Genomic DNA, 13,070 nt, shown 5'->3' with positions numbered 1-13,070 from the left:
AAATGTTAGAAATAACAGTAGAACATTATATAATTCTACAATTTTATAATGTCGCGTTATATGGAATACGAACAAAGTATTACTATTTTTTCGTCGATCTACGTTGTATTACTCTTCGATGTAATTGAAGTCGTTTTTTTTTTCGTTTGCGAGCAAACACAATTATGAATGAAATGGTATATTGAGTGCGAGTTGTTTATTTAAAATTAGAAGTTTTAGTTTTTAGGTGTATTGTTTGTATTTATTATTAGAGTATAAACCAATTATTTACACATATTTTTTTTAAAGTAAAACTTCTATTCTGTTACCACAAAATTTTTCGTTCATCTATTGCATGTATCATTAATGTAAATGTTTTTATTCGCTAAAGTTTCATTTACTAAAAACTCACAAAAACAATAGAATACTTTTAACTGAGGTAGGGCACAGCAGGAAATTTCCTGCTCAAAATATGGAGCAGCCCGACTGGGTTAGTACTTTGACATTAAAGAAGATCACAGCTAAATAATACTGCTTTCAAACAGTGTTGTGTTCTTGGTGGTGAGTAAGGTAACAAGAGCTCCTGGGGGAAATTAGAGATAGGGTCGGCAACGCGTTTGCGATACTTCTGGTATTGCAGACGTCTATAAACTACGGCAATCGTTTACTATTAGGTGAGCCGTACGCTTGTTGGCCAACCTAGTTATATTTAAAAAGAGTTTAACTTCCATCGTGGTTACATAAATCACACACCATTTTTTTAATTTTTATTCTTATTTTTTTTTTTGAAACAACAAAGACAATATATATATGCCACCACACCACCGTGTTATTCTTAACACGTGTTTGTTTTCTATTAATAGCAAACTATCAAATTCTTAGACGGTGCAGAGCTTTTATCTATTTTATTACATCACTCGACGTCTTTAAAGTCCGTCACGTATGTCAGCCATAATTTACGGCCACAATGATGTGTTTGTCATATTCTGGACGACTGTGCTTGTATGTAGTGTATGTTTTCGAACACAAAATTCACAATTTTGCTGAAATACATCGAGTGTAAGATGCTTAGTTTAGAAAAATAGTAAAGAATTTTAAGTAAGCCGGATTTGTAAACTCACAACGTCCTAAATAAAAGTAATCGTATTTGTCGTCTTCAATTACATTGACAAGTACCTACTACAAGGAAGAGTTAGACGAAAAAATAGTAAATAAGTGTTATTACAGATTACTCAAAAAGGAGTCATCACGTCTCGATAATTTAAATGAGGCCACATTACAAGTACTAGCTTTCGATTAAAAAAAAGAATCATCAAAATCGGTACACCCAGTAAAAAGTTATGAGGTATAATACAATGAAGGTCGACGAAAAAAAAAAAAAAACTCAGTAAATAACCATTATCAGAGATAATTCAAAAAGTGCTTTTCAGATTTGAATTTAATTTAAATTAGATTAATAAAAGGATCATGGAAATAATTTCACCCAGTAAAAAATCCTTAGGTAACATACATTAAATTTACTAGTCCGTTGGCGCAGGTTGTAGTGACCCTACTTTCTGCTCGGTTGTGGGTTCGATTCCCATCAGCAGTCTGGTGTAATATGTATATTTATGTATATATAGTATCTATATGTATATTTATCGAAAAAAAAATGTAGCCATACCAGTCGGCTGTTACCAATAACACAAGCATTAAATTGCCTACTTTAGGCACAGACGACCGTGTGTGTATTGTAGATATTTATTTATTTATTTAAAAAATACAGTCGAATTGAGATCTTCCACCTTTTTTTAAAGGTAGTTAAGAAAAATTTCTTCAGATAAAAAATATGTAAATATGTGAGTTAATTAAGTTAATTTTTGCTGTAATTATGATGTGCTCGAAATTTTTCAAGTTTATACAAACAATACTTTATATCATTACTTACAGATGCACCACAAAATGAAACTGATAATACGCAACGAAATCAATTAATTTAACGAATTATCGAATAGAAATATTTAATAGAAGTAATAATCAATTCATATTATTAAAATACGTCGTGTATTATGAATTTAACATGCTAGCATAAAATTGCTTAAAAAATCATCACATCAGCCTTTCGCAGTCAACTATTGGACATAGGCCTCCACAAGTTCACGCCAAAAAATGGCGTGAACTCGTGTGTTTTGCCCAAAGTCACCAGACTGGGCAGGCGGGTTGGTGACCGCAGGACTGGCTTTGTCGCACCGAAGACGCTGCTGCCCGTCTTCGGCCTGTGTATTTCAAAGCCAACAGTTGGATGGTTATCCCGCCGTTAGTCGGCTTTTTAAGTTCCAAGGTAGTAGTGGAACTGTGCTATCCCTTAGTCGCCTCTTACGACACCCACGAGAAGAGAGGATGTGGCTATATTTTTTAATGCCGTAACCACACAGCATCAAAAAAATCATATCGAAGTTTAAATAATTCTGTAGATTAATGAATATGAAACGATTATGATTATCATTAAAAGTGAGAAAAGCTTTGAATTCTTTTTATATTCAGTGATTAAGGAAGTACTCGAAAGAGATTAAAGAATAATATCCTGTCTTTCAAATTCGTTTTTTACTTACAAATTAATCTTAAACAGAATTTGTAAATATCTAGCTGTGCCAGCGACTTCGTCCGCGTGAAACTTAAAAAAATATCGTTCAGTTTGCAGACTTAAAAAATAAATAATTTTTTAAAATAAGAATAGTCTAAGTTCAGTCAAAAGCGGTCCAGCCGTTTCAAAGATTAGCCGGAACAAACAGATAAACGGACAAAAATTGTCAAAAAATATTTTGGCATATTTACCGTGTATACATCCAAATGCAATTAGTAACTAGCGGTTATTTTAATATTACAAACAGACACTCCAATTTTATTTATTTGTATAGATTATTAACTAAGGCCTGCCAAGTAACTACTTTCAAAATCAAATTATATTAAAATATAGTAATAAATTTAAAATTTAATCTATTGAAGCTTAAATACCTCAACCGGAGGGCAAAAATATCTTTGAATAATGTAATTATGAATAAATTGTTGGATATAATTTACAAACTTCTTACAGTCAAAGGGTAAAATAATTTAAGTTTAATTTTAAAATGTAGAACGTAAAAGTTATAGCGATTCACAGTTAACGAAACTATTCACATTAGTAATAAAAAAAAAAACAAGTATGTTTTAGACGACGCGACTGAAGTAAAATTTATTTAGTTGCCCCTGCAGTAATAAACGAAACGTAACTCTCTTTCTTTCTCTTTCTATCTTCACTAACTTATATCCCCCTCTCAATTTCCGTTCGCCTCACCTGATCACACTTTTCGTAATGCTCTTGTCACACATTCACCACCTCAATCTTCAAGTCAAGCGTGCGCAAAGTAGTTTCACTTCAATAAATAAATACACTTGACACTAAAATTCACTCCTATGATGGGAGCCTGGACGTACACATATACAAACACAGACCTGTATGGCCTGTACGAAATGTTTGTCATGAGTGGGAATTGATATCGTAAAGGGTAACGCAACAGCCAAAGCTGTGACTATTGCTCAATGCAACTGATCAATTATCGTCAGTACACTATCCTATCGAACAATAGACCAAATTAATTATAATAAACAAAGTTACCGTTGAGCACATGTACAGCGACAGTGTGGGGCCTCGCTCCCCGCACCGCGCACGTGTAGTTGCCCGCGTCGCTGCTGTTCACGCGTGCTAATCTGAGCACGCTGTCAGCGCCGCCCGGTACTTGCTCTGTTTTTACACTGTTGACAAAATAGCCCGTCTTAATAATTTTTCATAATCGTAAATCTATTTATTGTCTATGGAATACGTTGTCATAGGATTTTAACATACACTTTCTATTACATTGAATTTTTAAACTTAGACTTCATTTTTTAATTGAGTGATAATAAAGTTTACGATATTAGTTTTACAATGTGAATGTAAGGTTTTTCATTCTTTAATTACATCAAACACTAGCTGCGCTACGAAATATTCATATTATATATATAAAACAAGTAGGTAAGTTTTAGACGACACGACTAAAGTAAAACTCATTTAGTTGCCACTGCAGTAATATACGAAACGTAACTCTTTCTCTTTCTATCTTCACTAACTTATATATCCCTCTCGACTTCCGTTCACCTAGCCCGATCTTACTTCTCGTAACGCTCTCATCACGAATTCACCAGGTTACTCCCCCAAGTCAAGCGGGCGTATAGAAGTTTTACTTTAAAACTTTTACCTCTTGGACACTTATCCGTCGAATAGCGTTATCCACACCCAGTGAAACAGGCCCATAATCTCAAAAACACCAAAATATCAAATAACATACTAGTAAATTGTTTCTATAAATAAACATTGTTTGACTATTTAATATTTCTTTCAATGTTTCTATTGATGACAATAAATTTAATATAAAAATTAAATAATTCATCTACAGAGTGAGTCACGTAAAAGATATAAATATTATAAGAGTGTATCCCGCACTTATAAATATAAAAATATCGATGTGTACATAACTTATACTTATCAAACTGTTTTGGCTACGCAACGGTCAAAGGTATAAAGGTAGGTAAGGTACATTTACTTTGACTAATACGTCTAAAACCCGTTGCCTTGTTTGAAAATATCTTTGAAACTTTTAGTCCTACTTAGTATTCGTTTACTTAATTACAATTTTACATAACTTAAAAGTCTATACAAACACATAAAAACTTAATACCCTATATGAAAATATTTCTTCTGCAAGAGATCGAACCAGCCATCACTGATGAATTACTGAGACCACGGCGTTGACCTTCTCCCATTTTAGAAAGAGAGACACGTACAGAAGAATAACATTGGGCATTTACATAATAAGAACTGTACAAATAGGGTATACAAGAACTTGTTTCTTTCTAAAAAGGTGATACCATTACAAGATTTGATATTAGATGCTTTGGAACTAATTTATAAAGGTGTCATAGTAAGGTACACGTAGCGGCCTCGTAACCATTATTTATTTATAACCTCATTTATTCCGTGCACGTGCAAAAAGGTTTAGCTATGTCATATCGCATTTCAAAGTACCTGATATAATATGAAAATGTATTTTAGCTTCTTTTGAAGGGGTGAATGCGGATCATCTATCAACGTTGGAACACATTGAACCAGAAATACGGCATAAACAGATTTCGCCTTTCAACCGGGGTTAACTGTCAAGCTAAGATATTTTCCATTATATTAGCTTGTAGATTGAAATTTCAACTTGAAATATTAATTTTCAGCTATACGTATATCAATTTTGTGCCACATATTCTATGTAAGACGTTTTGGCAGGGAAAATTGGCTTAGAAGCCAAAAATTCTCAACTTTGTAGAAGATTAAGTAGGGAGTAAATTACATATTTGATTTGTGTTTCAATATTGTATGAATTCGATCAAACCCTTACCTGATTCCTCCTCTTGTTGTGTCAGCATTAAGGGCCCGTCCCTCATGTAGCCAAGTAAGCACGGCCGGTGTTTCCACATGTCGCGCTCGACACACCAACGCTAAAGTTGACTCAGCTTCGTAATATTTCGCTTGAAGCGGACCACCTGCCTCATCGACTACCCATACTTGTGGTGCTGACGTAAAGATAAAATTCACTCATAAATTTAATATTACGATAGCTAGCATTAAAAATTACTAAGTATACTATTTTGTATTAGCTTTTTATTTTATGCGACTTAGTCCACGTGGAATTTAAAAAAAAGTTATTGTTCAGTTCGCAGAGATATAAAATAAATAGGTACATTTCTAAAACAAAGTAGCTTAGTTACTCCTTACTATATCAGCTATCTGCCAGTAAAAGTCCCATCAAAATCAGTCCAGCCGTTTCAGAGATTAGCCGGAACAAACAGACAGACAGACAGACAAAATTATAAAAAAAATATTTTGGACGATGTATACATCAATATCCATTCAGTAAAAAGCGGTTATTTTAATATTACAGAGACGATTTATAGATGTAAGTAATAATTATTCTAATTTTTATTTTAGAATAACCACGATCAAAGGGAAACAAAAGCATTAAAAGGAATTAAATTGGAAATAGAAAGAAAAAATCAATTTTTAAATTTCTAGTAACATTTTTACTATTTTTAAGTTATGGAGAGTGTGGATCACTGTCTACTAACAATAAAATTTACCTTAGAGTAATGTACTTACTGTTCACATGTAGGTATGTCCTACTAACTCTAGGGGGGTGTGTTGATATTTGACATTCGTAAACTCCTTCGTCATCTGGCTTAACCTCCCTGATAAGTAATCTCCAGTTACCAGGATATCTCTTTCCGACTGACACCCTATTATCAGCTGCATATGTAACAGCACCTACAGTTAGGAGTTCAGGAATTTCCTCTTTGCCTCTTCGACGAACCCAAGATACCTAGAACACACTTAACATTAATCATTGAATAATGAGGTATTTTTGTACAATATAATAGACATTTGGAACGTCAAACGTAAATATCAAGACAAGCAATGTCGTTCACGTCCATGTTGATATTGGCAATATATTTATTAGCTGATTTTGTAATCCGAAGTCGTATCAAAGATATTGTACTTTGAACCAAGTCAAACGTGCGCAGATAATTTTTACTTCAAAAAAATATTACAGATTCTGGTCCAGATCACAACTGACGTAAATACTGTAAAACGTACATACAAAGAAAGATATTCCATCTTTCGTCAATCATCAAGGGCGTTATGCCGCAACACGACGAAAACCAAATCCATGAAACTTAATGAATTGCGATGGGAGATGTTGCATCAGCAACAATTTTTACCCGATAATTTGTCATCGGATTTTAATTTATTTTAATCTCTAAAGAGGTAAGAGGTAAATGAATTAAACTTCAGCTTGAATAGTAATGAAAACATTCCTTGTATTGAGTGAAGGTTTAAGATCTAAAGATAATCTAAGGGTAAGATCTAATGATCAAAAACATAAAAAAAATTATAAGTTTTGATAAAAACTTAACAAAGTCAGTTTTTAATGTAATACGAAAGAAAAAATTACTAGCTCAGAAATTTATGAGAGTTATTGTCAACTGTGTTCTGCAGATAACTGGACTTGTGGGATTAAGTACATTTTGTCACGTTATAAGATAAAACAAACAACTGTGGCTTCCACAAAGTGTTTCCTAATAGATGCGGTCGAACGAGCAACGCCATGCTATAAACGAAGACATGATTCTAATCCGCTTTTGAACTTTGAGCGCTTTGATATTGCAGTCTAGCAATCAAGTTATAGCAGCTAAAGTCTAGCCATGAGTGGCGTAAAGTTTCATAGATAACGCAAAAGCAGCAGCAGCAGACGACAGTTTTAATATTACTTGAAATTTCGAACTTCTGTTAATCAGCTAAAAAACCACGTTAAAATTAAAAATTGGTTTAAAGATTTATTTAAATTGACGACATACATGATGTAATACAAAAGCATTAATAATTTTTTTCTTCATTTTAGTTGTTTTTTCATTTCTTTCTCCCCGCCCCAGTAAATCAAGATTGGAATTATTCAGTTCATTACAAAGCGGAGTGAAAACCGTATTGTACTTAAACAACATTTTTTTCCCATACCAACGAGCAGAACGTTAATAAATTTACTGAATCCTTTGTAATTGACCTCGAGAGTTTCGTGTTAGCCAATTTAACAGATATCGTAACAATTTCGGTAATTATCTTAAAAGATCAGAAACAATGAAGCTTTTAACCATTATAGAGGGTTCGGGGTGCGCGTCTTAATAATGATAATTAAATTTTATTTATCCACAAATTTGGTTTGAAGGGAACTTCTTAGAAATACTTTTGCTTGTGATTTTCAATTTTGTTTTAATATTATACTTTGTTTGTGCATATGCATTGTATGTTTTTGGACCCCCGACATAGGAGAAAATCCTAGCTAATAGGGATGTTTAGTGTGAAGCGTTTATTAATAAATAAAAAATATATATGACTTCAAAAACTAAAATACCTACATAATACCCAATTTTTTTATAAGGTCTAAATTAGATAAGTACAAGTAAAAACACATAAAATCATTAAGCTTGATGCTAAACAGACTTAGTAAGAAAAGATAAGGTTAATGTAAGAGTATTTATAAATTAAGAACAAACGAGGCCAAATAATCTCTTTTATTGACTATTAATCCTTATAACAGTCGACATTGAGCAGCTTATTTTTATTTATTATTAAAATATCTATATAATTATGTGCGACTTTCTGGTATAATTAAAGGAATTTTTCTGTCTCGTGAACCATCAAACGCGTGAACTAGAAACAAAGATTACATTTTCTTAAATTTTAATTTTTTTTTGCGCAATCTTCTTAAGTTCTCGTGTCAGAATCTTCTACAAAATTTAAAAAATAGTTGACACTGTCCACACGTTCTTGAGTTTTGCGATTAAAAATGCATTTTGCGATTAATTTTTATTTATATAAATAATAATCGTGTTACAGATAACAATGAATAAACCGGTAAGTTATGTTAAAAAAGAAAATTAATTATTTAATATATGATTTTTACTTTGTTTTTTTTTTTTAATCTGTGTAATCAAATTTATTTGGGGTACCTTAAGCTTTACATTGACCCATATTATAGGAAATATCAAATCAATTATATTAAGAGCCCAAAAATTGCATCACGAGTACAAACAGGTGACGAAAAACGCACTAGTTACATACAAATAAATAATTGTTTCAACATATCAAAATGCGTTTTGATAAAGAAATATTTGGTTAAATCACGGAACCCGCGTTCTTTGATGTTGGTAAACAATAAAATACTTTAGCTCATTTATTTGTACATCAGATACCAAATTAATGAACTTATAAATGTTATGTTCAAATTAAGAGAATTGTTGAATTTTTGTTTGTGAAGATCTTCATTTCAGTTTGCGATTCTTGCTCTTCGGAAAGAAAAACAGTAACTTTATTAAGAAGTTGAATGAAGTGGCGCTGTTTGCCACGTCTCTAACACAATTACCGTGAAAAGGAAATGTATTTTAATTAAAATGCAATTGCTCATTACATAGTAACATTTACTATGGGTCTAGGTTTATTAAGATTTGTATTCCAGATTCAATTAATTAATTGCTAAAGATATTAGTCATTTATAAAGGCAAATTTTTGTATCGTATACTTTGATTTTCGAATTTCGAATATCAAATAACAAAAAAATAATCTTAAAATACTATTTACGCTATTGTAAAGACATTGCTACATAGGATAAAAAAAATTAATATTATTTTAGTTTCTTCATTCTTCTTTTGGCCAAAACAAATACAAAGTGACATTTAATCCAGATATTAAAATTCACAAAACGGAAATTAAAATAAAATAACAAAGAAATTTGGGAAAACTGTAAGTGTTGTTTTATAAATAGACTCGGCGTCACTCGGTATTTTTGTGAAAACAAAAGAAGCCGGTCAAGTGCGAGTTGGTTTCGTACAAGTAGAACTACTTAGTAGCTTTTGCTCAGGTGTTTTGCTTGTTTCTAAAATATATAATTGTGTTTGCAGGCAAACGAAAAAAAACCGACTTCAATTATATCGACAAGTAATACAACGTAGGTAGACGAAAAATTTGTCAAGTAAATTCGCATTATCAAAGATTAAAATTATCAAAATTTGTACACCCAGTAAAAAGTTGTACGGATTTTTGAGTTTCTCTCGATTTCTTTGAGATCCCATCATCAGATCCTGGTTTCCTTATCATGGTAGCACACCAAGGATATCTACTTTCCAACAAAAAAAAAAAGAATTATCGAAGTCGGTTCGTAAACGACGAAGTTATCCCCGAACATACATAAAAAATATATAAAAAAATAAATAATAGAATAATCCAATCTGAAAACTTTGCTTCTAAATCCACGATTCAAAGATCGCTTTCAGTTATTCTGAAATTTACGTGTGAAGTTCCAAACAGCCTTTATTGATATTTCGCTGAAATCCGTCAAGCTAAACTAACATAATTTACTAACTCACCGTTTTATCTTGAAGGAGACTAATCCGGCAATTGAGGTGAGCATCTTCACCCAGTTGCACAGTTATTTTTGTGATATTACCATCTGGAGTATCCTCGAACGTTGGTCCATATTTCCTGTCATGGTCAAAATAGGTATTCTTCACTGATACAACGTGTGGTACCATATCCGGTACCACATTCGGTTGAACAGTTAGAGTTCCCGTATCAGGTTCTTTTGAGGGTTGTGGTACTTTGAACGATTTCGTGCTATCAATGGTTGAGTTACCAAGTCGGAGCATCACGGGCGCTGGTACTATACCTGTACTAAGCGCGTAGAATGGTGTAACAGTTTGGTCTTCTTCTGTTGTGGATGTCAGATTTTCTGTCAAAATGTTTACTTGTATTATTATTATTATATTTGTTACTAAACCAATATGCTAATTAGGATGGATTATTGTTTTTTGATGTTTACGCAAATTTCTCTCATTATAATGAAATAAATTTTTCGGATTTTATTACGGTATATTATGTTTTTAGATACCCAACGTTTCGGATACTTTACAGCAACCATGGTCACGGGAGTATTTCCAAAATAAAATCCTAAAAAGTTGTTTCATTATAATAAGATGAATGGGCTCTTGAGTAGATCTACACACGGTTTCCTTATAATAATAATAATAATAATTTACTCTTTATTGTACACATAAAAAGAAGTTTACAATTTATTAAGCTATTCACAAGAGAAATGTACAACAGGCGGTCTTATCGCTAAACAGCGATCTCTTCCAGACAACCAGCTTGGAGGAGAGAATGTGAAAAAGTTTAACAGTTAAGTTATCTAGACCTCTGGGACAGTGAGTCTACAGAAGTGTTATCCGTTTAATTTGTAAAGTATATAAGCCTCTCAAATAAAAAAAGAAAATAATTTTTGCGAATTTATTTAAAAAAAATTGTGAACAATATCTAATAAAAACCTGTCATAAACTTAAAATAATAATAAATCTGCAGTAAATTTTATTATTAAATAAAACCAATATGTCATTAGGCAATATAAGTCAATAAATGAATTAAGAATAATTTATTAAGCACTCACCTGTAGTAAATTGACATATAACTATCTGAGTGAAAAGGTACACGCCCACACACCACATAGCGCCTGAACGAGGCTGCGCCCTGTACGAGGCTTCATAATCTGAAATAGAATAATTTGTATCAAATTTTAATTTCTAATAATTTTGAGCGAATTAATATTCAAGTTTTTTTTATGTATTATTATTTCTTTTTATATATGACTGGGTCGGCAAACGAGTGTATGCTTCTAATGGTAGGCGGTTCATCATAGCAAATTGTATAGCATTTAAAATCAAAAAGACAGAACCATTTTGCAAAAAGAAAAATTATTATAAATAAATGTGTCAAATTATTTACCCTGTGTAAATGGAAATAAAAAGCGGTTACTAAGTAGGCCTTAAAAGTAGAGGGAACCCACCCTGTGTGAGAAAGGTGATGAATGCTAGAAAGATAAGGTATGCGGAATGGAAAGTGCGAGAAGAATAAATGCGAGAACTGGTATGAAAGAGAAACTAGAAAAAACCGGCTCCGACCCCTATATCGGATGATTAGGAATATATAAAAAAATACAAAAAAAGCAAAAAAAAATGCTAGGCGGTTAACGTGGCTGACACCTGCAACACTAGAAGCATTGCAAGCGCGTAGAGAACACTACCTCCGACATTCCCCAGGAGCTCTGGCTAACTTTTTGGTTCACCACAGAAACAGAGCACTAATTGTTAGCAGTATTATGTCGCTGTGATTTTCTGTAAGGTTGAGGTACTTTCCCAGACGAGTTGCTCCAGATCGTGAGCAGGATATTTCCTACTCTGCCCTACCTCAAGAAAAAAGTTATAAATATCCTACTGCTGGGATAAGTGTGACGACTTATTGAGAAAAAATACTTTATAATTAATTTATATATAGTGTAGAACACGACTGGGAACACGTAACGAAACATTTATTTCTCACTTCAAATCTATAGTTATTCATTCACAATACACACTTTTAACTACATTGAATACGACATGACACTAATCACTTATACGCTACTTATCAAGTAGCAACGCTAGCCGCACAATAATTAAATAATAACTGCTTCTTCACTTACAAATTATCATATTTATAAGATAACAATCCCGCCAATACATGACAAAGATGGCCACTGACCAATCATAAAATTAGCATTAACTATTTGGTATATGGTGTCTTCATCTTTATGCTCTTCAGGTACTTAAAAAAATAATAATCAGAATAAGAATATTTAAATGACAACAGTATTTATTGTTTAACTACAAAACAGATAACAAAGATAGTGACTGACTAATCGTAAATTAGTATTAACCATTCGGTAGATGGCGTCACCATCTTTGTACTGTTCCGGTATTAAGCGAATAAACAATAAGAGTAATATCGACACAAAATACAATATTTTAATAATTGACAGAATTACAAATTTCCCACTTAATCCACCACACTGATCCAATGCGGGTTGAAAGGAACATTAAATTAACAAACATTAAATAAATAAATACCTTTTAACATACTAACACGATAGGCTATTCCTAAATAAGCTACTTAATGCTTGTATTATTGGTAACAGTTGACTGATCAGCGACATATTTTTTTCGATAAATATGCATACAAATAATTCATATAAAAATAAATACACTTATCATACCAACGCTCAGGAAACTCAGACGGAAATCGAACCCACTAGGAACTCTGGGAGCAGAAATCAGGACTACTACAGACTGCGTGAAAATTATATTACATTTTCACAGAACTGTTAAGCTTCAGCCCTGACCGCTGACGGCTTTAAAAAAAAAAAAACAAAAAAAAAAAAAACAAAAAAAAAAAAAACTTGTGACATTTGAATTGTAATATGCTGCAATCGAGCGAACAATCTTACATCTTAATAATTATGCAGAGTTGAGTTGAAATGAACTCAATATACCGTTTTATTTACATTTTCATATTTTTTTAGGGTCGTGACGTAATTATCTGAAACAATGTGTGAATATTCAACTTTAAAACGAATACC

General features: G+C 32.3%; 1 protein-coding gene across 1 annotated transcript in view; it reads right to left on the bottom strand.

Annotated features, from left to right (window-relative positions):
• Positions 1–11,127, bottom strand: part of LOC123659034 — a 28,165-nt gene extending 17,038 nt beyond the window's left edge. The window contains exons 1-5 of the mRNA XM_045594311.1: positions 11,070–11,127; positions 9,997–10,358; positions 6,179–6,398; positions 5,421–5,595; positions 3,614–3,750 (exon numbers count right to left, since the gene is read on the bottom strand). Of these exons, the coding sequence (XP_045450267.1) occupies positions 3,614–3,750; positions 5,421–5,595; positions 6,179–6,398; positions 9,997–10,358; positions 11,070–11,127 (952 nt within the window). The remainder of the gene's footprint in view (positions 1–3,613; positions 3,751–5,420; positions 5,596–6,178; positions 6,399–9,996; positions 10,359–11,069) is intronic.
• Between the last annotated feature and the right edge of the window lie 1,943 nt (positions 11,128–13,070).

The sequence above is a fragment of the Melitaea cinxia genome, chromosome 13 (genome assembly GCF_905220565.1).
Source record: "Melitaea cinxia chromosome 13, ilMelCinx1.1, whole genome shotgun sequence".
NCBI lineage: Eukaryota > Metazoa > Arthropoda > Insecta > Lepidoptera > Nymphalidae > Melitaea > Melitaea cinxia.
This window is presented reverse-complemented; position numbering and strand designations above follow the sequence as displayed.